Genomic DNA, 26,416 nt, shown 5'->3' on the forward strand with positions numbered 1-26,416 from the left:
GTTATTTGGCGCGACGCCGGCAGCGATCGCACCTCTGCGGTGCAATCACTGCTGGCTATCGCAGGACCACCCCCCGTTACCACGGGATTCAGAGAGCCCGGCGGTGTTAGTGAATCCAGGCCTTAGTTTTAAATGCTAATGAAATTAACTGATCTATTCAGCTTTAAAACTATTCCAGAGAACTAGCTCTATCAGGTTCTAGCTGGAGTTTCTCTCAATGGCATGAATAGACCATTTTTTACTTTGCTAAATTCTGGCTATCTACTGCATGTTATTAATCTGTTTGTGTTTCATGCAATAGGAGATGAAGCCAGAAGACAGAAAGTGCATTCCAAATAGCAATTTTGATTGCATACTCAAACATGAAATTGTTCACCTGTTATAAGTAGCCTGTAACCTATCAATTGAAACAGCCACACCTGAAGATTGGAGAGTGGCCAATGTAATGCCAATGTTTAAAAAGGGCTTCAGGAGTGATCCAGGAAACTATAGACAGATGAGCCTGATGTCAGTGCCAGGAAAATGGTAGAAGCTATTCTTAAAAACAAATCACTGGCTAGATAGACAGACATGGCTTAATGGGGAAGAATCCACATGATTTTAGCAAAGGGATGTCTTGCTATACTAATCTTTTTGATTATTTAGAAGGCGTAAAACATGTAGATAAAGGTGAGCCAATTGATATAGTGTATTTGGATTTTCAGGAGGCATCTGACCAAGTACACCATGTGAGCTCCTCAGGAAATTACAAAGTCATGAGGTACGGGGCAGTGTCCTTTTGTGGATTAGTAGCTGGTTAAAAGACAGAAAATAGAGGGTAAGACTACATGGTCAGTTTTTCAAATGGAGAAAGGTCATTAGTAGTGTACCACAGGGATTGGTACTGACACCTGTGCAATTTAAAATATTCATAAATGATGTGGAAAAAGAAACAAGTAAGGTGTTCAAATTTGCAGATGGCACAAAATTATTCAAAATTGTTAAAATAGCAGCGGATTGCAAGGAACTACAAAAAGACCTTGTGATACTAACATACTGGACATCTCAATGGTAGATGAAGTTTAATATGGAAAAATAATCCCAACTACAGGTAGACAATGCCATGTGCGGCAGTGGTCAAAAAAGCAAATAGAATGTTAAGAATGATCCAAAAAGGAATGAAGAATGAAACGGAAAATATCATATTGCCTCTATAGAGCGCCATGATGTAACTGCACCTTGATTACTGGGTGCAGTTCTGATCACTCCATCTCAAAAAAGACATAAGAGAAAAAGAAAAGGCGTAGAGGAAGGTGATAAAAATGAAAAAGGGAATGGAAGGGTTCTCCTATGAGGAGAGGCTACACAGGTTAAGATTCTTCAGCTTGGAAAAGAGATGGCTAAGAAGGAACATGATAGAAGTTTATAAAATTATGAGTGGGTTGGAAAGGGTAAATAAAAGGACAATTATTTAACCTTGCATGTAACTAATAACCAGCAGATTTAAAACAAATCATAGAAAGTACTTTTTCACTCAGTGAGCAATCAAGCAGTGGAAGCTGTTGCTGGAGGATGTGGTCAAGGCGACTAGCACAGCAAGGCTTGGACAAGTTCCTGGAGGAAAAGTTCAAACAGTTATTACCCAGATAGACTAAGGAAAGCTATTGCTATTCCTGAGAGTGAGTAACAAGAAATAGATCTATTTTGAGATCTGCCAGATACTTGTGACCCAGACAGGATGCTGGATTCTACGGCATCTTGGTCTGAACTAGCACAGCATTTCCTATGTTCTAGCTGGTTGAGCTATTCCATAGGACCAGATAATAAGAAATGTAATGACTATAAATAATAGTGGAAGGTAATCGCTGCGAACCAAGCTGCCAAGTGACTCAGTTTCTGCAGGGAGACTTGGGGATTCATAGTTTTTGCACTTTAACAGGCAGACGTTAGGGCCACAAATTTTCAAAGGGAAAAAGTGTGGGTGGTTTCCCTTAGAAGGTTAATTGCAAAGTACGTGGGCTAAATGCACCTGGCATGTGTTACAAACAATACAGGTTACTCAAACATCTTCCCCTGTGAGTGGGGTAAAAAAGCCAGGATTAGATCCTTCCTTTAGTTTTTGGATCACCTGGTTGCTCAGCTCAAGGGAATCAGTGGCTTGGAAGAAGCTGGATAGTCAAAGGAGGAGTTCTACCATTGCCCTATTAAATTTAGTAGCCCCCGTGAGAAAGCATGACTGGTACGGAACTTAAGATCATGACTTTCCTTTGGATGCATTAGTCATTGAAATACAGATATATGTATGTAGAGAACATTTGCAGAAAAGTGACTTGTGTGTCTGGCTTTTAGGATTTTCCAACAATGATAATCTATGTATTTAACATGAAATGGTACCATCAAGCCTTCTAGGATTAAAAACTGATACAGTTGCCAAAATAGATAACAGCTGTAGTAAAAATTATTTTTTGTATTGTTTTGTAATTACATTTCTATTGCGTGCAATGTTTGGAACAGTACAAGTGCCTGAACAATACCATTTTAGCTGAAGACGAATTTTACCCATAAGATTTGTTTCCAGTGCTAATGGATCCTGCAGAGCAGGCACAAAATGATCTGGTTTTCCCATCCTGGATTTGCACTCTGCATTGCATCTTGAATGGGTGAGGGTGAGGGGAGGGCAAAGGGATAAAAAGCCATGGGAACACCTTCTATATGAGTTTCTAAATGTGTGGAAAAGAGGAGGCTAGACATGTGCGGCAAAGCAGAATGGAAGAAGGGAGAATGCGTCCCGCCAAAAGCTGAAGACAGGTAACAAGCTAATCAGGAAGAAGCCAAAACAAAAGAGCAACCTGTGGAAAAGTACAGAGTAAACTGGGTTTTGTCTTATTAAGAATGCTAATAAAAAGAGACTGTTGATGATAATTTGTAGAACGCAGAAACACATTGTTTGGTTACTAAAGGCCCAGTTTACTAGGGTTTTTCTCCCATTCTGTGTCTATAGGAAAATAGTTTATTTATTTATTTATTTATTTATTTTTAATTTTTATATACCGGAATTCCTGTATGCAATACAAATCAATCCGGTTTACAAGTAACGAAAGGTTGCCCTGGTCTGGGAGGTTAGACTGGGGTTTTTTACATAGAACATTGAACAATAACAATCAACCATTGAACATAATTACAAGGAATGAATAGTTAATGAATCAGATCTAAATACATTCCATTTATACAGTTTAGCTAGAAAAATCCAGAAATATGATTACTGCTTTTGCATCATAAACTGTACATAAGGTGAGTTTTTAATAATTTTTAAACATTATTTATTCAATTTGGGGATTGAGTACACAGTCCATTCCAGTGAACCTTTTCTTTTTAAAGCAAATATCAAATAGGCTTTACAATGACATAGTCATTATAGTTTATATGGGTAAATTTGCTAGAAAGCAAATATTAGATAATTCATAGAAAAGTGAATAACAAATACAAAACAAGGCTATCAGCTCATTTTAGAAATAAAATAAACATATAAAAGTAAACTTTATAATTACCTTAAAATAAATGCTCTATAAAAGAAAAACCTAAAACAAACCCCCAGAATATTATGTCAAAACTTGCAGCGGAAACCTACAAACCATTCTTATTAAAATGCAGGATTCTAGACATGTGTTCTTTCTATAGCCTGCTTCTTCCCAGATACTGCCCTTATGTTCCCTTCAAAGATAAGCAATGGGCAGCCCAGACACCATTTAAAGACAAGAAGAATGCATAAACTGCTGTTTAAGGGTTTAGCATTTGCTAGCAGTATTTACTTTATTATTGTTAAATGACACCTAGGTACCCCTGCCCTTGATGCCTTAAGGGAGAAGATAGGGATCCTTGGAAGAAGTGAAGTTTAAATCAGACCATTTTCGTTTCTGTAGGAAATTGCTCATTAAGAAGGAATGCCCAAGTTAACCACGTCACAACCTGATCTTTGTTGAGCTTCATTTCTACATATCTAGGTGAACAAAGACAGCAACCAAAATACAGCCTGCTTGAAAGCTAACAGTTCTAGGATTTCAGCATTTTCCTTTACTGAGTCAAGCCCTGCAGAAAAGATTCTATGTCCATATTAAGGCTGGCTTCCAGGGAGTGGTAATGCTCCTCAATTGGAGTCCCATCCATGCCATAATAATGATTATCCTGCATGCAGGTTTGACCAGTTTGACTCTGGTTGCCTGCTGATCTTACTGCATTAAGGGCATTGCTGTTCTGGAGACCGAAGACTACTGGATCGAACACTCCAGTTTGTGAGTTAAGGGAAGCTGCGTTAGAGTCAGTGGTTGCTGCCAGCATACTAGCAGACGACAGTGCAGATACCGGTTTCTTGTGCTGTCTTGTCTCAGTTTTCAGCACACTGTGAAACGTATTCTCCAGGCTCATGCTTGGGAGCCTCATCTTGTAAGTCTCTGCAGTGCTAGTGCAGGGTGTGGTGACATTCGGGGGATGCTTCTGATGGTTTAGGCTGCCAGTAGTCGCATGAAACATATTTGTTTGTGGAGAAGGAGATGGCCCGGCACCATTTGTGCTCCTGTAATCCATGTACATAGGCTGAGGAGAAAGGGCTAAACGGTGCAGAACCTCTTCAGTGATTGCAGAGAGTGAGCTGGTGCTTTCCAATCTAGAGCTGAGTGCATCTGTCGAAAAGTTGTTTGGCTGCTGGGCATTAATAGAGTTTATTGGTGTGGCTGAACTCAGCAAAGGCCAGCTAGATGGAAGGGTTATTTGCTGGCTCTGTGGCCCTGCTGGTTGTGCATTTGTAGCACTGAATGCGACTCTACTGGGATCAGCCGCAGTATAAAAAGAATTCATTGAAGTGGTGGTTACAGGAGGTGCTCCCATTTGTGATTCCCCACATAATCGCTGAGGAAACAAGAAAGCAGGCTCTAAGGGATGCACAGAAACAAAACAAACAAACAAAAAAAAAAACAACAGAAGAATAAAGATGTTAAAGCAAAACTAAAACACAGTAATTGCCACAAGATCAGAAGCAAACATGAAATATTTTATTACACTCAAAATTACTCAGAATTTAGATTATTTTATCGAACAAGAGACGTCCAAGCCTTACAGTACTTGCCATATTAAGTACTTGCAATGAACACAGAAATTTATGGAAGAAAAAAATACAGTAGACCTTAGCATTACAAAATTCTGCAAGCGTTAACATAAAGGATCCTTTTTAATACCCAGCATCTCCTGTTACATGTGCATGCACATTTATTTATTGCCTGCCCCTCCAAATAGTCCAGGGCGGGGTACAAAAACCCCCCCAAATAATATCATAAAAATAAATAGAAACATGGTATGTTCAGCTGTGTGCAAGAACGACAAACACTGTGCCCGGCCAGAGAAAAGAGGAGTGGGAGGAGGCCCCCAGTCCCAATGGGATGCAAGGAGGAGAAGGTGGCATCACCCACAGGGGTCGGAAGATGGAGGTGTGGGCCTGGACAGATGGCAGGGAGCTAACAGTAACTTTGGCCTGTATGAAAGGAAGGATGTGGGGGTCAGCCTGAAGGCAACAGTTACAGCTTTAGAGATGGGAAAGTTAAGAGACTACTGGCCAGGCTAGTGGGACATGGCTGGGGTGAAAGGGTTGGTGGAGTGGAGGGTAGGTTTAATGGAGCAAATGTGTGTGCGCTTTTGCTAGTATATCTATATTTTTCAGAGGACATATACCTTTCTTAATTGATATTCCTTCCCCATTAAATCTGTGTGGAGTTGCTTTCGCCTGTTCAGGAGCTACAATAATAATTAAAAAATATATATCAGTAAACAACATTGTATAGGGAGATATTTTCAGCTTTGACTGGTGTTCAGAAACAGAAACTAATTGAAAAAAAGGAAGTTAGGCATATAAATCATGTGATCCTGGATGCCAGGCTAATAAAAGTACCAATTAAGGGTCATCCTTGTTGCTTGCTAAACAATTGGGCCGATACAGTAGAGTGCGCTTCGACGGAGCGCACTGTTAACCCGCCATTGGACGCGCGTTTTTGACGAGCTAGCGTTACCCCTTATTCAGTAAGGGGCCGAAAACGCGCATCCAATCCCCCGAACCTAATAGCGCCCGCAACATGCAAATGCATGTTGCGGGCGCTATTAGGTATTCCCTGCTTTTCTTGCTGGAAAGAAGTGGAAATAAAGTGCAGGCATGGAGAAAACTTTTGTTCAGCCCTTGGCTAACAAGGGACTTGAATGGACTATTTTCTGGAAGGAGATGAGAAGAAAAATGACAAAAATCTATCTATGAGCAGAGTAATTATGAAAAAAAAAAGTGTTCCTTAAACTCACCATAGTTCTGTATGAGCTTCTGAAAAGTTTCCGTTGTCCTTTGCCTTTTTGCTTGATTGCCGTAAGGATCTAAAAGGGAAAAATATAAAAAAAGTTATTGATAATATGTATCCCTTATAGGAAAGATGTAAGCATAATTGATCTTCAACACCCAAGAACATAAGAATGAGTCAGACTGAGGGGTCCATCAAACCCAGTATCGCATTTCCAACAGCAGCCAATCCAGATCACAAATACAGTAAATAGATCCCACACCACTATCACACAGTAATAAATAGTGATTATTCCCTAAGTGTATTTAGTTAATAAAAGTTTGACTTCTCCTCCAGGAACTTGTCCAAACCTTTTTTAAACCAGCTACACTGACTGCCTTAACCAAATCCTCCAGCAATGAATTCCAAAGGAGACCATGACGGCGGTCTTCATTGGCTCTGTGGGGATCCTGTATCGGCATATTAAGTCTTTCTGGGCACAAATACAAAAAACAAGCCAGAGGTCAGGGCAGAAAACAAACAAGGTGAGGTCAGTTCCAAAGCAGAAGCTAGGCTCAGATGGCAATCCAGAAGGTTCAAGTTCCAAGCAGGGATCAAATCCAAAAAGGCAAGTCAGGGAGGCCAAGATGAAGACCAGGTCCAGGCAAGACAAAGATTCCGGCAAGGCAGGACAAGATGAACAAGGACTGAATGAGGCAAGGACACAGGAACACTGAAAGACAAGGACAGGAGCAGGAACATGGGAACAGGATCAGAAACACAGGAACACCAGAACAAGGCACAGGCAAGGCAACATGCACTGAAGATGAAAGAATTCCAAAGGGCCTGATGTTGAGGCACCATGGAATTGTTTGGGCCAGCCTTTAAGGTGAAAGCCAGCGACTTCATAAAAGAGTGATGCGGGGGCTTTTACCGCCACAGACACTTTAAGTCTCAGAGCATGTCATATGCTTGTGCCTAAGCAGGCCTGGGCCAGAATGAGGAAGATGGCGATGTTCTGGCGCAGTGTGCTGCACTTCCCAGAGGTCCCACACTGATGGCATTCATGCCACAGGAGGTGGCCTGTCAAGCCCAGGATGAGTGTGGCGGCTCATGGGAATGTTCTGTGGGCCGCCAAACATAACCCCAGCAACATCTCCATTTTGACGAAGTTAGTATTTTTGAAATTGAAAATGCGGGTCTTCATGTGACTTCTCTGTAATTTATTTGTGATATCAAACCATACCATCTGATGATCACTGGTGCTCAGGTGGGCACCTACCCAGACATTTTACCCATTTGCAAGTACTAGATTGAATATCACACCTTCCCTTGTGGGCTCCATTACCATTTGTTTAAGCAGAGCCCCTTGAAAGCCATCCACTATCTATTTCTTGCAGATTCCACAGAAGGGATACTCCAATCCACATCCAGCAGATTAAAATCTCCAATGAGCAGCACATATCTGTTCTCTCTCATCTCTTGGATGTCTTCAACCAGATCGCTGTCCAGTTCTTCTGTCTGAGTTGGAGGTGGGTAGACCATACTGATGTAAATGGAAGTACCATCCTCTTCTTTTAGAACAGTCCATAATGTTTCTTCCCTACCCAACATCCCTTGCATTTCAGTTGCTTGGATATTGTTTTTGATATAAAGAGCTTCTCCTCCACCTTTTCTGTCCTCGCTATCCTTCCTTATCAAGTTACAGCCAGGGGTGACTGTATCCCAATCATGAGACTCACCAACTATGTCCAAGTCCGCTTCCCCCATTAATCTGCAGGTCTGAGATTTTATTGCCCAGACTACGAGCATTTGTGGTCATAGCTTTCCAACTTTTCTCCCTCGGTTTGCTGTTCTTCTTTAGTCATCTTTTCTATTTTGAGCTGATTGATTTTATTGTTTTCTTCTCCCAATTCCTGTATTTCTTGGGGGGTGACATGGCAATTTCATTGGCCACCTCTTGCCACCCCCGCCTTCTAGTTTAAACGCTTGATAATGTATGCTCTGAATTTCTTGCTTAGCATCCCCTTTCTGGCCAAGGATAAATGTAGACCTTCCTTACAGTATAACCTTTTACTGCTCCATACATGGCCGCAACCACCAACGTAATCAAAACCACTTGCTTTACACCATGTTTTGAGCCAGACATTGAAGTTGTCTATATGGCAGAGCCTCTCCTTCCCTTTTCCATGAACAGGTAATACTTCTGAAAAGGCAATGGTCTTTGTCATGTATCTAATCTTCTTCCCTAGATTTTGGAAATCTTTCTGAACTGCAAGGATAACATGTGTAGCAAGGTCATTGATCCCCAGGTGGATCATATTGATACTGTGACCCCCATAAAAATAATTTTCCAAATTGGTTCCTCTGATGACTGAGTCTCCCAGCAGAATCAGCTTCCTTTTATGATCTTTGATAATGTTTAAGGGTTTCTGGGTACACAGGGTGACTACGTCCCTTTCGCACATCACCTCATTTTCCATTCCTGGAGCTTCTTCGTTATCCAGTGAGAAAGGGTATTATAAGGGTAACAGTGGGGAGAGTGAGTGTCTTTTCATCACAGGCCTTATTCTGCCAGAGCCCACTGTAATCCTGGGTTTTCGAATCCTGGATGTCCGACTTCTCTGTGGCAGTGACGGTGGATATTCACGATGCTGCACAGTTGGAGAAATTGAGTGTCATATAGTCATGTCTTGTTCTAGTAGGAAGCAGGTTTTATGAGCACAAAATATGATTTATGTACACAAAAATGCTTTCAGCGCAAAAAACCCCCAAACATTTTTGTGTGCACATAAATCGTATTTATGCTAAGAAAACATGCTTTGTGTACACAAAGCATGTTTTCTGTGCATAAATCCCGACTAGAGGTCCCAGAACTCCAGCTTCCTCCCACAGGTTAACACTAGCATTGGAAGCTTTATTCTGCCTCTGACCAAGAGTAAAATTTCCAGCACTAAAAAAACATGAGTTAAGCCAGTGCACTTCTCTGCGTTGGGGGAAGGGTAATAGCTAATGCCTTCATTAGCATATGATTTCCATGTGAGGACACGAAGCGATATGCAGTGTATACAAAAAGCAAATTTTCTTACCTTAGATGGTGTTCTCTGTAAACAGAAGGATGAATTAGCCATGACATGTGGTCAATATCATCCGATGGCACCAAACGGATCCTTCTGTCTAAGTTTATAGAGCTTTTGCTCTCTTGAGCATTTGCAGGAATTCCCTCATGAGCTCCCTCAGTCGCTTTTAGAGCAAAGCCTAGCTAAGCAGTTGACTCTCCAGAGAAGAAAGTGTGTATTTAGCATTGCTAAGTCATCCTGCTGTCTACAGAGATCACTTTTTACGGTAAGCAAATTTGCTTTCTCCATTGACAAGCATGGCTGAATTAGCTTTGACACGTGAGGAGACCCAAATTGAAAGCATCAGCAGAGCATTTACTGATTAAGTAGTCCAGACCCCATTATGGAAAGCAGACCACTGGATGAATAGGCTACGCAAAACTGCTTGCCCGAATTTACTGTCTCTCTTTGAAAGATTGTCCAGATAGTTGCTGCATGTAAAAATAAGCGCTACCAACCAAGTTGCAGCTTTGCAGATGTCTTCAAGAGGAACAGCCATACACATGGCTCTAACTTGATGAGTCTTGATTGAGTCTGTAATCTGTAGGCCTGCTAGTGTATAACAATGTCTGATCCAGTCTGCTAGCCAACTGGACAATGTTCATTTGGCAACTGCTATGCCCAGTCGGTTAGGGTCATAAGAGATGAATAGTTGCAAGCTCTAACAATGTGGCTGAATTCTTTCCTATAGTAAGCCAAGACTCTTTTACAGTCTAAGAAAAGAAGGGCCTTTTCACCTTTATGTGCGTATGGCCTCAAAAAAGATACCATGATGGCTTGATTAACATGGAAAATTGAGAGTACCTTTGGTAGAAAAACTTTGGATGTGTGTGGAGCACCATTCTGTTATGGACGAACTGCATATAAAGAGAATAATGAACTAAAGCCTGGTGCTCACTGACTCTTTTGGCTGACGTGACTGCAACAAGGAATACTAATTTCCATGTGAGAAATCTGAAAGATGCCATCTCCAGTGGTTCAAAGGGTGGCTTCATAAATTGTGCTAGAACTATGTTCAGGTCCCATGAAATGGGTGGTTTGAGAACAGGAGGTTTGGTATGCCATTAGCCTTTCATGTACATGGATACCAGTGGATAAGTGGAGATTGGTCTATTCTCAGTTTGAATATAGTAGGCCGCTGTGGCACTGAGATGTACTCTCCCTAACAAGGTAATGAGACCTGAGGAAGAAATGAGGTGCAAATAGTTAAAATAGCTCTTTTGGTTTACATATGAATGGGTCCAGTGAACTCTGTCACCATCATGAAGAGAACCATTTCCATTTAAATCCATAAGCTCTCCTAGTTGAGGGTTCCTAGTGGAAACTATTATGTTCCCCACTATTTTGAGTAAGGGAAATGGGGAAATCAGCAAGTGCTCAACATCCAGGCTGTCAAATTGAGGGAAGGAAGATTCAGATGATACAGACATCCCTCTTCTTGAATTAATGAGAACTGCATTCCTGTTGAGCAGGAAAGCATCCTGAGCACATCTGAGTTCACTGGGAAAAATGGTGCAAAATCTTTCCACCTTTCTATTTTCCTCCGATGCAAAGAGGTTGATTAATGGATATCCCCACTGACAAGTCTTTTGGCCATTGACTATTGCAGGGACCATTCATGACAATGAAATACTCTGTTGAGGTAGTCCACTAAAGTGTTAGTGATCCCTGGAAGGTAGATTGCTTGCAGGCCAGTTTGATGTTTGCATGCACATTACCATATTTTTAACTGCTTCTTTGCAGAGAATCCATGAGTCTGCCACCTTGTTTGTTCACTTATAATATGGTTACTTGATTGTCGGTTTGAATGAGAATGCTTGTCCCCTCGAGAAGATGCATCAAGATTGATAAAGCATATATGATCACTCACAGTTCTAAAGATTAATCTGAAATTATCTTTCTCCCAATGACAAAATCCCTTGAGTTCAGAAGGGTCTGTTGCTAATGCCACTTGATAAGGAAGATGATGGAGGTGTGCCCCCCTCTTGAAGGATGAAGGGGTCTAGCCACCAGCAAATCTCCTGTTTCATTTCCTGTGAGACATTCACCATTGTAGTCAAGGGTAGAGTTATCTGGTCCCAATGGGAGTGGAGATCCCACTTAGAAGTTACATATGAAGGCAGGTTAGTGAAACTACATGAATTGTAGCCACCATGTGCCCCAGAACAACAGAACTTGTAAACCGTTGTGATGGTTCCTCCAAATGAAGGTATATAAAATCAATCAATCAATCAACAATAAAGAACTTCCCTGTTTTCAGATTTGTGTTTAGCAGTCGATATACAAAGGATTCTGAGAGTGTCTACTTGATCTGATGGAAGGAAAGCTGTTACTTGTAGAGAGTCTATGCCCCATAGAACTTGATATTCTGAGACAGAATTAGAGTGGATTTTAAAAAATTCACTAGGATTACTAATGTCTGCAGGAACTGAATTGACTTCTGTAGAGAGGTCAGTACACCTTCCTAGGAAGCTGTGATGACCAGCCAGTTGTTCAGATAAGGGAAGAGACAGATACTCTGATGATGGAGAAGGAGGGCTACTACAGCTAGGTATTTGGTAAAGACTCTCAGTGTTGCTGATAAACCAAAGAGGGGTACTTGGTACTGATAGTGAGGAGTTCACCACAAAGAGGAGATAGTTCCAGTGGGAGGGAGGGATAGGTATGTGAGCATAGGAGTCCTTCAGATCCAGAGATATATCCATTCCCCTACCTGAATGAAGGGGGGATGGATATGTGTTCTGGCTTGTTCAGGCTTTTAAAATCCAGAATGGGTCTCAATCCCTCAGTTTTCTAAGGGATAAGGAAATAGCTGGAATAGAACACCTGGTCATGCTGATTGGGCAAAACTGGTTCTATTGTTGCTAACTGAAGAGTGACTCCATTTCTTGATGGGGTTGCTCAGAAATAGACAAATCCAGATTGAAGGCTGAGCAATGAGGAAGCATGGGAAAATGGAAGAAATATAAGCAGTATCCAGATTCCACAATCTTGAGAACCCAGCAGCCTTTGGTAATCTTGTGCCATTCCTCCAGTTACAGACAAATTCTCATGCCTATTGAAGAGGATGAACGGTAGGCTTGAGACTGGGCTGGGCCTGTTTTACTGTTTTGGGTTGGCAACGTAAACGCTGCTAACTTTGAGTTGGAGATTCCTGCTGCTGTGGAAGTAGAGGTGGGATTCAGTACCACTGAAATTGCTGGAATTGATGTCTCTAGATGTACAACCTTTTAAAAGCGTAGTAAGGCCACAGTGAAGTGGACTGATCTGAGCTGGTTGAGAGGGACTAAACAACCCACATGTTGCACCTTGATTTGAGCAACAGTTTCTCTGAGTTTGTCTCTGAAGAGATGATCTCCCAGGTAGTGGTCATCCATTAACTTATCTTGGACATCACTGAGCAAAAAACTACTGGCTCTCAACCAAGCCTTCTGGCGAGCTCCAGTGGAGGCTGATGAGGAGCAGACAATTGTATCAAATGCCTCATAAATTGATCGATAAGATGGCATATGCACTCTTCTGCATCTAGGAATAGAAAAGTGCACATTGTAAAACTGGTGAGCAGAAATATGTGCATTGAGCATGGACTTCTGGAACATTTTTTTTACAAAAATTGTCCAGGAGACTGGGCTCCTTCCCTGGTGGAATATTCTAAAATAGTCTTGTTTTCTTCGCTCTTTTAAGAGCTGACTATACTACAGCTGATTGATGAGGTAGTTATACTACTCCAAAAGCCTGGAGTTTTCTGAACTTCATATGTGATGTTTTTAATTTCCTTGCTACAGAGGCTCAGGAAATCATTCTCTCCCACATTCTCGTTTGTAACTGTTGCAGAATAGCATGGATTAGACTGGCTGATGGTTCTGCCAGGTTATCTAAAGTTTGGAGAAGGATGAAGACCTCTTTCTTTGTCCTTACAAACATGAATTCTAAGCGCTTTAGCCAACTTGTCCAGAAACCTAGAATAAGATAGGTCCTCAGGTGGAGATGAGTGTTCCAGAGTTTCAGAAAGGAGGAAGGAGGATATTCCCTTGGAACCTGCCTCATATCCTAGAGGGGAGGAAACACTAATCTAGGATGCCAATAAAATAGGTGACCAAGGAGAGGTCTTTGGTTGCCTCTGAAGGATGTATTCTTGGTGTACATCCGTTGCAAATGAATGTCAGGGACCAGAACCACCTCGCGGGGGTTCCGATAGAGCACAGGTCCAGTCAGGGGTTACTGGGACTCCCTCTGATATCCTGGCAAGGAGAGGTTGAAGAGTACTCTCCTTGTCTTTAGCCACCAGAGAGATAAATAAAGTCTTCACCAACTCTGCCACTTGGTCCAAGGGCTGATATGCCTTTGGCCAGGCACTTGAAGTGGAACATCTACATCAGCTACCAGGACAGAATCTCCTTGCATGCAAAATTTGCATCAAGATAGATATCTAGGGCACCACAGAACAAGTGGGATTTGACATACAGTATCTAGGCTTAAGCGTTGCTCCAGTAACCTCAATGGTGACATTGCTATAGAAATTGGCAGGATAAGTGAATCATATCTCCTCCTGCCCCTGAAAAACTTCTTACAAATATGAAAGTAACTGGTGACCTAGTGAACAGCTGCACTGGAAGCACTGCAGTCTGGTGCATTGACGATGGAGCAGCTTGTCCAATGCTTGAGGAGTTGAGGGAGGAAGCATTAACGACATTGAGGCTTGATGTGTGGTGTACTCTGGGGCTCGATGCGTCAAATGTTTTGAGGCTTTATGCATCGACGGTGCCAGTGCACCATACAACGACAGCACTGGAGCCATATTTGCAAACAGCACAAGAGTCATATGTGCCAGAGAGTGGCACATTGGCTGTAATAATGGCATCGAAATGCAATGCTTTTTTGGCACTGGTTGCGCCACCTGCTCTAAAGAGTGATGCTTCTTATTAGCATCTGTTTGTGGCTTTTTTTGTTTGCCCGACCTCAAGGATTTGGCTTACTCCACCGAAGGGGGAAGACTTCTTTGAGGAGTTCCAGCTCAACTTGCCTTCTGGGGACCAAGATGAGGCTCCGCTTCAGGAGGACAGACTGTGGCTCTGTTCCTCTATTTTCCAGGCCCTGAACTTCTGGGAACATGGAGACATCCAGTCACAAAAGCAGCAATCAGCCTGGTTATAGTTAGGTTCGAGGCAGCGGTAACAGATGTTATGTCCATCCATAATGGACATTCTCCTATTGCATACAGAGTCTTTCCTGGACTTCTTGTAGCTAGATGTCTTATAAAGAAATTTTTTCTTTAATTTTTTAAAATAGCACTAAGAAGTGCTGTTTGGAAGGAGGGGGGCTGCTGAAGCAGCAGAGCAACTTTCTAATTAAAAAAATTAAAAGAACAAATGTACTGAAAGATATCAATCAAGAAAAAAAAACCAAAGAGAGGGTACATGCCCTTGCTGATACTCAGATGGGAAAAGACTGAAGGAGCTCAGGAAGCAACACCCAGGCAGAAATTCCCACACATGCTCAGTACAGCACAAGTTCTATGAGCTTAGATAGAAGGATCCATTTGGCACCGTTAGATGACATCACCCACATGTCATGGCTAATTCAGCCTTGCTGGTCGACGGAGAACTCCTTGCTGCATTGGGAATACAGTTTGCACACAAAAAATATGTGCATAACTATGTTAAAACTGTGTGCTTTGCTGAGCACATCTTATTACAGTGGGACTCAGGAAAGAGCAACATAAATGCCATGCTGGGTCAAACCAGTGGTCCATCAAGCCCAGCATTCTGTCACTGACAGAGGTCAGTCTGGGTCGCCTGGAAGTATGCAGCAAATCCCAGTTTGAAAGTCTGATTCATGTTTCTCTCCACAAGAACTTAGAGGTGGAGAAACCAAAGTCCATCTGGCTAATAATTTACAGCACCCTGCTGCTGTTATTCAGGTTTTTCCTATTCACCTTACAAAGGCCAAACAGATTTGAGTCGTTTTATGTGCAGAGTGCATGCTGAGATGTATATGCCAAATCCTGCATACATGGTGATTCGGCAATGCACATGGTGATTAGAAAACATCTCTCAGTCTCTGACACTAATTTCCTGGTCGCGATCCCAAAAGGAGCAAAACAGCAAAGAAAAAAGCATTTGCCATTTGTTCTCACTTGTTAACCATAATTATTATTTTTGTTTTTGCATTCAGTCTGATTAGTCATATGCCATCATAAGGAAACAGTACTATGAAAATCAAAGCCAGTTTTAGACTGCTAGGCATTTTAAATCTAATTAGTGCACTACAACTTAAGATACTATTTATAGTCCTAAGGTATTCCACACAACTATTTAGTTTGACATACTTGGAGGCAGTGATAATAATCTAATGTTATGCCATTTGTTAGATTTAAACTTAGCCTGTGTAGTTGCTATCATTTTTCTTCCTCTTTCTTCTCTGAACCATGACCAAAACAGATTTACAAAGATAGCTCTTAGTTCACTATTCAAATTCTCTCTCACTTGTTCTCCTGTGGCCATGCACATCTTGTAAGTTTTGTAAGTTATGCCACCCAGCTCAGGCATCTGATCAGACTCTTGCCATGTGTCTAAAGTAACTTCTATTTGCCTGAATTATCTCATGTATATGGCATGTTTAGATCCTTTACAAATACAACCTGAAAAAGAGATATCAGTTTTTGACCAATCAAGCATGTTAATCTCATATATTCCAAAGTGTAATGATTGTGAGCCCCTGTGCTGTGGCAAGATCGATGCAGCTTAGTAGGTGAACCTACTAAGCCACTGCCAACAACTGGCGAACACACCCTGGTCTGAGACAAGCTGGAACTTTGCCTAAACTGGTCCCGTTCCATGCAGGTTGAGCCCTTAGGTTCCAGGGGCTGGCAGGACTTAGGTTGGTCTCGAGGGTAGTGCAAGAGAGAGTCCAGAGGCAGGCCAAAGGTCAGGGCAGACGGTGGGCATAGTCAGGCTTTCTGGCAAGGTCAGATCCAGGCAGCAGGCAATGGAGTCCTTAGCAGTGGTCAGATCCAGATTAGTGGTCAGAAGGGCTGGAAGGGTATGGAATAAGGACGAGGCAAAGCTGGACAGGCTGAACGAGGCAAGGCTGGACAAGGCAAGGCTGGACAGGGCAAGGACAAGGCAGGCATGGACAAGGCAAGGATGAGGAAGGCTTGAATGCGGCAAGGCTGAGGCAAGCTTGGACGAAGCAAAGACAAGACAGGCTTGGCCGAGGCAAGCTGGCATGAGGCAACATGTACTGCGGAAGACCCGCTGCTGTGGTGTCAGTGAAGGTGCGGTGAAAGTTTAAATATCCCCGCCATGTGACATCATCAGGAGGCGCCAGTCAGGCCTTTCCCACCGCGGGGCCTACTTACAGGGGACCCTGGCATACACACACACCCTAGGAGGAAGAGTGGCCTGACCGTTTAGTGGCAGCATTCCTTTCTCGATGAGGGACTGGCAGTGATTCCTGCCGTCGAAGAACTTGTGCCATGCGGCATTAAGTTTGGCCAGTTGCGGTGCCATCCCGTGACCGGCCATTATTACACAAAGAAGCTAGAGAAGACAGACTTGATTATCCAAATGATACCTTAGTAGATTAGGATTTTATCTAAATTCTTTTCCTATTTAAAGCAATATATTTACATACTGCAATTAAACCTTCTTTCTCTGTTAGTATTACATAAGCAGGTGCCTAAATCTAAACTGAAACTAGTAAATGAAATGCTTAATTCATCATACTTTGCCCATTTTATTTCTAAATTGTGTCAATCATCTTTCTTTTCTCATGGTCTCATTTGTGAATTCTAACTTTTACTATGCCACTGCCAATGGGGCAAAACTGGCCCCCAAGATCTGAATCCATTCAAATTAGGGGTCTTGGATGCTTTCAAATTCAGCCAAAATGGGAACCAGTTTGGTCTAGAAAACCTGAATCCAAAAGAACTAGCCATTTCAGTCTGGCACTTGAGTTCAAGTTTTCCAAAATGGCTGAAATCCCCAACAATTCTTGTGGCATTTCAGCCATTTTGCTTTTTGTTCCCACTTACTTCTGCCTGTGCATAGCAGCAATGTGAAGTTGGGGGAAGTAGAAAGGAGGCAGAAGCTGCTGTTGATTACAGAGCTTCAGGCAGCTGGACACCATGCTGCTGTTGGCTGCTGCTCAGCAGGAATTAGTGGGAAGAGGAGAGCCCAGGGAGGTGGACTAGTCAAGTAGTATAAGAAAAAATGAGAAGTGTGCCAAGGTGGGTAGGAAGAGAGAAGTCAAAAGAGAAAGTGATAAGGGGGAGACCAAGAGATAGACAAGTAAACGGGGAAGGAAAGAGGAAGAAAGAAGCAAAGGGGAGGGGATAGAGAGAGAAGAGCTCCGAATCCTATGAAGTAAAAATGAGTAATAATAGACTTTGGAGCTTTACTGTGATTGGAACTAGAGGGTTGCAGGTTCAGATTCTGAGGTTCCCCAGTCAGAGAAATTGGCTGAGGTGCTACAGAATGGGTACAACTCTCCAACTATTCTTGCAGGATTGAAACTGGGGCATCGGAATGCCAGGAATGATTATGGGGCGGAGGGTGGCATAACTGTATGTTTTCTAGCTTTGATAAAATGACAGATGTTTAATTAATTTTGAATCCTATGCCTTCAAAAAATCCTAAACTAAAGCCTGGCAATTTGACCCATATCTATTACTGATATTGATATTATGCTCTCTGTGACATATTTACATTTCTGCAAATAGGTGGGAAGTGGGTTATAGTTTTTCAAAAAATACAGTCAATATTTTAAAATAAACTGTATAATAAATGCAATATATGTTGAACTTAAACAAAACTACACTTAAGAAATTCAAATTTACTGTGTCGCTGTGCCACGACCTCATCTTGCAGAAAATTTGAATTAGGTGGTTTGTAATAGCTGTACCTTTTTCATCTGGCAGGTATCTGAAGTCCATTGGCTCGCTGACTTCCTGGTCGGAGGGCCTTCGAAGCTGCATTTTTACCGTAACAGCTTCTGTGATGGGTTTGAAATAGGCTGGCGTCCTGAACACAATGGCAACCTGCCGGTGCACGTCTGCTTGCGAGAAAACACCTTTCGCTTCCCAGGTACTGGAGAAAAATCGGACCTCAATATCATCTGGTGAAGAATTAGAAGAAATGGCACTATGACAAAAGCATGTTTAAAACAAACTAAAAATTGAGCTTTTCTGAGGTACACAGACTTTTTGCTCCCTAGTAAAAGGTGTTCTTTATGTAAGTTTGAAATCTTAAATCTTTTAAATTTTTGCAGTCACAATCTTGAAATCATTAAAACAGCATTTAACTGCTGCACCATTGCACTGTACTTTGTGTTTGACTCTTAGGGCTTCAGCTACGGCCTTTGCTGATAAACCAATGTGCAATCACAATAACACAAAAGAGAGGAGGCGTTTACAAAAGTGCGAGGGGGGGGGGAGAGACACCAAAAGATAACTGAGCTCTTTCTAGGCTGTGGTTTAAACAGGTCCAGGCCTGAAAATCTGGTTGGGAGGGAAAAGGTGGGGAAATGGAGGAAAATCAGCATGTTTGGGGCAAGTTTATCAATCATTCATTCCAGTGCAAAAATTGCTCCCAATATAGCAATGGAAATATTCTGGTACTTGCAAAAGAAAAAAGCATGTGAAAAAGGAAGCCTTTTTTTTGACAAATCCAAAGTATGATGAATTAGCACCTCTAAATTATTCACAACTCACTGATACACAACTGTGCACATCAGCTCTGTTCACTGGAAAAAGGTAGCATAGACAAGTCTGAGCAATGCATGATATCCAGCCAATAAACAGATGGACTCGTTGTCAGTCAGTCAATGTAGAAACTGCTTCTGGCGATTGCCATTTTATCCACCTTACTCTCCTACTACTGCTTCCCTGGAATCGGATGCAGCAACTGCTACCAAATCCAGCAGGCAGGCATCCTCCAACTTATTCTTCTGTCATGAAGAATTAAACTGCAATAATTAAGCATTTTTCTGTTTTTCCTCCAGTCTTGTTTGGTTCACCTGCAACTGGACTTTCGAGCACAAGATACATGGAGGCACTGACCAAGCTGACAACTTTTGGGGGCACCACTCTGGGTTTGTTTTTTTTTTAAACATTTCTAACATTTCACTTTCGAAAGGAACATATGAGATGATTGCTCAGTGAATCTTTGCTATCCTCTGTCCTCCTATAGAACCGATGACACAGCGATGGACTTATTCCAATAGATGATGCTGAGGATTCTGATTGCTCACTCAGATATAAAGGTAACACATACAGGCTAACCCCAAGTACCTTTCTGAACTTTGTCACATAGCAGAAATATTTCATCGCCTCCTCTTATGCTTCCACAATTCTTGTTAACACGGCAAATCCTTAATTCTGCTGTATTGGGAGCTCCTAAAAGAAATGGGTTGTTATGAGATAATACACAATCGGTTAATTTATCACATTAAAATAACAATAAGCAATCCACAAACAGAATATGTAAAAAAAAACAAAAAACAAAAAAAAAAGGCGATGCTGCAGAAAAATGCCGCTTGTGTCTCTGGTGCCAGAGTGGATGCTGTGCTTTGCTGTGTGCAGTACCTGGCTTCTGACTGCAGAACTGACCTTTACTGATCTCCAGTGACTGAGATAAGGTAAGCAGATTACATGGGCCAAGATTAGAGGCAAGATGACAAGTTATCTTTCCCATTGACTATCCAAAGCGGGGAACCTTCATGTTGTCACTTAAGTCTGCCTTACTCCAAGAGAATTTTACAAATTTTTTGGTTTTGTTTTGAAGAATGAACTAAATGAACAGGATCACTGAATGGGTATTTCTATTTAAAAGCCCACACTTTTGATAATTCACCTTTAAAAATACTGAGGTCCATATACAAAAGCCATTTAGACGGATAAAGTAAAAGTTATCCATCTAAAATGGCTTACCAGGCTATATTAAGCCCTTATCCAGCTAAATTCCATCTGGGTAACTACTTACCTGACTAGAATTTAGCCGGATAAGAAGGGGGCATTCTGTGGGCAGACAAGTCGTATTGCGAGAAGAAGCAGAGATAGGCGCATAAGTTAAGCGGCTAACTCTGGTCAGGACACAGGGCTGTCCTAAAGTTAGCTGGTTAGACATAACCGGCTAATTTTAAGATAGTCAGGCATATTTAGTGGCATGACTGCACCACTGAATGAACCCTGCTAGTTAGGCGGAAATGTTTATCCAGCTACGAGCTGAGCCTCACAGCAGCTAAAATTGGACCCATTATATATGTGTGTGTATGAATATATATACAAGCATGGTATTCAGAAGCAAAAAATGTGAATGCAGGTGTCCTCACCTCATATAATGAAAAACAATAATAATAATGGTGTAACACCCAATGCTTAAAATAGATGAAAAAGGCAGTTTATAGCCTCATTGCATTGTCAAGCTGCAAGAAAGCTTAATAGACAAGTTAAAAACTTTTAATTATTACTGGAGAAAAATCATCCACTTATTGGGGCGGATTTTCAGAGCCCTGCTCGCGTAAATCCGCCCAAAACCGGGCGGATTTACGCGAGCAGGGCCCTGCGCGCCGGGAAGCCTATTTTACATAGGCCTCCCGGCGCGCGCAGAGCCCCGGGACTCGCGTAAGTCCCGGGGTCCTCGGAGGGGGGCGTGTCGGGGGGGCGGGCCCGGTCGTCGCGGCGTTCCGGGGGCGTGTCGGCAGCGTTTTGGGGGCGGGTACGGGGGCGTGGCTACGGCCCGGGGGCGTGGCCGCGCCCTCCGTACCCGCCCCCAGGTCGCGGCCCGGCGCGCAGCAGGCCCGCTGGCGCGCGGGGATTTACGTCTCCCTCCGGGAGGCGTAAATCCCCCGACAAAGGTAAGGGGGGGGTGTAGACAGGGCCGGGCGGGTGGGTTAGGTAGGGGAAGGGAGGGTAAGGTGAGGGGAGGGCAAAGGAAAGTTCCCTCCGAGGCCGCTCCGATTTCGGAGCGGCCTTGGAGGGAACGGGGGGAGGCAGCGCGGCTCGGCGCGCGCAGGCTATACAAAATCGATAGCCTTGCGCGCGCCGATCCAGGATTTTAGTGGATACGCGCGGCTCCGCGCGTATCTACTAAAATCCAGCGTACTTTTGTTTGCGCCTGGAGCGCAAACAAAAGTAGGCTATTCGCGCTCGTCTGAAAATCTACCCCATTATTTTTAAGTGAAATATAGTGCGGTAATCTTGTGAAAATTTCTTCAAAAACAAATGATGTGTGATCAAAACCATATATTCCATGTTATATAAAAGTAAATATCCCCCACCCTCTGGGCTTCTTCAGGGGGAAAAATATATAGAAATCTCAGGACTTATCTTAAAGTGTCTGTACTATCTTTGACATGGCAGCTTCACTGCCACTATGGCGTTAACTGAATGAGACTGAGCAGAATGCTTACTTCTTTATATTTCAGCATTCTGCTCAGATATTTAAGAGTCTCATTCAGTTAACTCCAATCGAAATCCCGTGGACAAATGACCATATCACATCACTAAACACTTGGAGGTCGATATTCAAAAGTCATTTAGACGATGCCGCCGCACCACTAAATAGCCCAGTTAATAGGTGAATCTGGCTAACTTAACTAGCCCCCTCCTCAGCTGAATACTGGCCCCACCGTTGCAATTGATATCATAGCAGTTAGTTAAAAGATGGAGCAAGAACTAAGAGGGCACAGAAAATGAACCTGAGGATTTCCCGAATGTCTATAACTTCTTGTAAATTATTTCCCTGATGCTATAAGCATGCTCTACAACAGTGGTTCTCAACAGGTGTGTCGGGACACACTAGTGTGTCATGAGGTCCCGGGAGGGGTGTCGCAGAGCCAAAAGGCTGCGCTTTCCTCATCAGTCTGGGCTGCCTGACTTCTCTTTTATTGGGTGTGACAGGAAGCTGCTCTTGCTTCCTTCTCTTCCTGACCAGTGGGAGGTTGTTCCCTCCTCCTTCACCCAGATCAGAGCATGATATCACCAATTCCTGTTCATATAGGCCCGGTGGGCACCCAACTTTATCTTCCTCTGCCTGGCCTGGCAGTGAGGCTGCTGATGCCTTCTTAACCCCATGGGGCCTGGATGTGAAAGCAGGAGCACGAGGGAGCGAGGTGCGTGCTGTATAAATCCACTGCCGACTTCCGCTGCCTCATCTTCGTCCTCTCCTCCATGCTTCTTGCCCTCATCTGCTGCTGGTAAAGAGGGAGGGAGACTGGATTGGACTGAAGGCTTTTCTACTGGCTGGGAGCCAGGAGAAGGGGAAAAATGCTGGGCAGGAAGGTATGGGAAGATAGGGAGAAAGGGATAAGGGAAAGGATGTTGGGGTTCCTGAGGCGGGAGGGAATGGGAGCTGCTGGGCAGGTAGGAGAAATGGAAGTGCAGGCAGAGATGGAGGTATGAGGGCTGCTGGGTTGGGAAGAGGGGAGGTTGGAGGAAGCTGAGCAGGAAGGGGGTAGGAAAGAGAAAGTCAGATGCATGCTGTGCAGGGAAGGGCAGGGAGACAAGCATGGGAGAAAGGGAGCACAGGGAAGAGGATGCAGGGGTGTGGGTGTTGGGAATGTTGAACAGGGGTATGAGCATGTGACGGGATGATTGAGTAGTGGGGAGAAGTGAGGGGGGATGGGGGGATGGGGGCATGGAGGGGAGTGACTGGGAACAAGGGCCGTATTATGTCAGTTTTGAGAATACGCATTTCTTCTCTCTTTGAACTTTGCTTAGTGTAGGAGTAAATATATTTGTTTCTTGTTCTCCAGTTTTGCACTACATGCAGGTGGTCTTCTTGGGTTTCCATTCCAGGTTTTGTTTCCACATTTGTAATTTGTGGTCTTTTATTCTATATTTGGTGAAGGCAGGTCTGTCTGTGTTCTCTGTGTATGTGACTGAGATAAGGCTCTTTATTAGCATATAGGGATTTGTATCAGCCTTATTTGGTGTACTTTCTCAATATTATATTGCACTGGTAGTGAACAGATGCCTTTTCATGGGTAGGGCTATTGCTGTTCCATTTCTTGGAGTTAGTGCTGCTGAGGTGTGGCAGGTTTGATAGACGTGCACAGAGTGGGGTTTGTTTGTATTATTTTACAATGCACCTGGTAGCAGAGGGAGTTTGTGATGCTGTTATTGAGATGAGAGCAGAATCAGAATATCTTTTTTGTATGGCGAGTTTTACAGGGAAATGACTTAAGTTCTGCTCTGCACCCACTGCTAGGAAGTGGGGGATTCCTGTGGATGCAGAGTATATGTTTATATTTAGTCCCATGATGGTCATGTGTTCAGTGTGTCACACATGTGTCATCTCTCAGGTGTGTCCTGACAGAAAAGAGGTTGAGAACCACTGCTCTACAATATTAGCACAGTCACAATGTCCCTTTCTCAAAAAGCTTTCAGCCTACTGCTGGCTCTCTCATGTGTTTTTCCTTTTTTCCCCCCCTAAAGTTAGTCATGTGAATTATCACTAGTGTTTCTCCATGGCTCCTGTGAGGGTGACTCAGACAGAATGATAATGTTACACCCATAGCACAGGATGGTGAAGATCAAGTCAGCAATCCCCCCAGACTCACTGGGAAGGGCTGGGTCAGTTTTGCTTGAGAACTGGGTTTTCCCCTCAAGCAATCAAAATGTGAATTTGGCTATTTTTTTTGACTGTTCAACTTCTCAGATCTACAGCAACATGCAATAAGTGAAACCAGCAGTATCGGTTAATTTTTTCTTTATAGCTATTTCAGATCTAGCTATTGGCTGTCAGAAAACCAAAGGAACTTACCCAATGTACTCATCCTGCATCAAAATAGCAAAGACAAAACGTTTCTTTAGGAACTCTTCTTCTTTCAGGCAATCAAGATGCCCTGCTTCTTGTTGTGAACCAGCCCCCTAACTTCCGCAGCCAGTCGGGCTGCTGACGCCATTCCCCCACGGCAGGGCTGAGTCAGCGCCAGGAGCCCTTCTTCTGCGGCTGAGGCCGCCGCAGCCGTCCCTGCTTCGACTTCGCCGCTGCCGGGGTCCTCGGACGGCAAGGAAGCCGTCCTTGCCGCTGCCGGGGTCTTCAATCGGCTGGGAAGCCGTCCTTGCCGGTGCCTGCTGCTGCCTACGTCCTTCTTAGAGGCATGGAGCCACTCCTGCAGCCTGTCCTTCTCCCATCTCAGGCCCCCCCACGTGGGAGGGACTCCACCACTGTGCCTGCCTTCTGCTCCTACTTCCTCTTGCCTTCCTATGGCACAGGCGCACGCCTCAACCTGACATTTAAAGGGCCAATGGCGGGAAAAGCTCTTCGGGCCCCGAAGATGTCGTCATCGATCAATCCAGCTTCAGCCCTATAAAAGGGGCCCTGTGTCAGTCTCTCGTTGCCTTTGCAAGGAGTTAGATTCTCCTGGTTGTTTCTGTCCTTCGCTCCAGGAGTCTTCTGTGATAAGAACATAAGAAATTGCCATGCTGAATCAGACCAAGGGTCCATCAAGCCCAGCATCCTGTTTCCAACAGAGGCTAAATCAGGTCACAAGAACCTGGCAATTACCCAAAGACCAAGAAGATCCCATGCTACTGATGCAATTAATAGCTGTGGCTATTCCCTAAGTAAACTTGATTGATAGCAGTTAATGGCCTTCTCCTCCAAGAACTTATCCAAACCTTTTTTGAACCCAGCTACACTAACTGCACTAACCACATCCTCTGGCAACAAATTCCAGAGCTTAATTGTGCGTTGAGTGAAAAAGAATTTTCCCTGATTAGTTTTAAATGTGCTACTTGCTAACTTCAGGGAATGCCCCCAGTCCTTCTATTATCCGAAAGAGTCAATAACCGATTCACATCTACTCATTCAAGACCTCTCATGATCTTAAAGACCTGTATCATATCCCCCCCTCTGCCTTCTCTTCTCCAAGCTGAACAGCTCTAACCTCTTCATCCTTTCCTCATAGGGGAGCTGTTCCATCCCCTTTATCATTTTGGTTGCCCTTCTCTGTACCTTCTCCATCGCAACTATATCCTTTTTGAGATGCGGCGACCAGAATTGTACACAGTATTCAAGGTGCGGTCTCACCATAGAGCAATATAGAGGCATTATGACATTTATTAACCATTCTCTTCCTAATAATTCCTAACATTCTGTTTACTTTTTTTGACTGCTGCAGCACACTGAGCCAATGATTTTAAAGTATTATTCACTATGATGCCTAGATCTTTTTCCTGGGTGGTAGTGCCTACGAATGAGCACATCAGAAGTGGGATTTGAACCCATGACTCCATCAGGAGACCAGAATACAGAGTACAGAGAAGAAGAAACACTTAAGTTCAGCACCTTAGACCACTCGACCATTACGACAACTGACGACATCACTTCTTCAAGGTCCTGTTCTCCTTGTTTTTTGTTGGAGCTCCATGTCTTGTCCAGATGTCCGTGATCCAGTCCTGATGTCCGTCTTCCATTCCTGATGTCCATGGTCAGTCTTGATGTCTGTCTTCCAGTTCCTGATGTTCTGTGATGCAGTCCTGATGTTCTGTGATCCAGCCTTGATGTCCTGAACCCTTGGTTCCTCGTTACCACCCTTCCTGGCATGCCATGTCATGATCCGTGACCAGCCCCATGGGCGGGCTGAGTAGGGCACTTCATGGCACAAGGCCTGCCTTCTCACCAGCAGCACAAGCTTCTGGAGGGTCATCCTTGCTTGAAGCTTAATCCCATCTAGGTACGGTCTCTTGAATCTTGTCCCAGCCCTCGGACCTCCTTGTGCCTGCTCTGTCCATGTTTTAGACTCTGCATGAACATGTGCTGCTCCAGCGTGGTCTGCGACCAGCCACAGGCGGCTGTGTAGGGCGCGCCCCGGTGCAGGCCTCTACAGTTTCTGGGACAGGTTCCTCTCACTTGCTCCACTATCTAGTCTAGAGTCTGCCTCGCATCCAGCGTGGTCCGTGACCAGTCCCGTGGGTGGGCTGTGTAGGGCGCACTGCATCACAGTCTCAACCCAGCACTTTGATCCTGACTCCTCGTCTTCAGTGCCTCGATCCTGACTCCTCGT

The 26,416-nt window shown here is 43.6% G+C and overlaps 1 protein-coding gene across 2 annotated transcripts in view; it reads right to left on the bottom strand.

Annotated features, from left to right (window-relative positions):
* Window positions 1-861: 861 nt before the first annotated feature.
* The window catches only part of REL (REL proto-oncogene, NF-kB subunit), a 108,120-nt gene continuing 82,565 nt past the window's right edge, over window positions 862-26,416 (bottom strand). For both annotated transcript variants that reach the window (XM_029593719.1, XM_029593718.1), the window contains exons 7-11: window positions 19,695-19,799; window positions 18,308-18,520; window positions 6,313-6,381; window positions 5,698-5,760; window positions 862-4,904 (exon numbers count right to left, since the gene is read on the bottom strand). In XM_029593719.1, coding sequence (XP_029449579.1) covers window positions 4,051-4,904; window positions 5,698-5,760; window positions 6,313-6,381; window positions 18,308-18,520; window positions 19,695-19,799 — 1,304 coding nt within the window. In that variant the 3' untranslated portion in view covers window positions 862-4,050. The remainder of the gene's footprint in view (window positions 4,905-5,697; window positions 5,761-6,312; window positions 6,382-18,307; window positions 18,521-19,694; window positions 19,800-26,416) is intronic.

The sequence above is a fragment of the Rhinatrema bivittatum genome, chromosome 3 (assembly GCF_901001135.1).
Source record: "Rhinatrema bivittatum chromosome 3, aRhiBiv1.1, whole genome shotgun sequence".
In the NCBI taxonomy this organism is placed as follows: Eukaryota; Metazoa; Chordata; class Amphibia; order Gymnophiona; family Rhinatrematidae; genus Rhinatrema; species Rhinatrema bivittatum.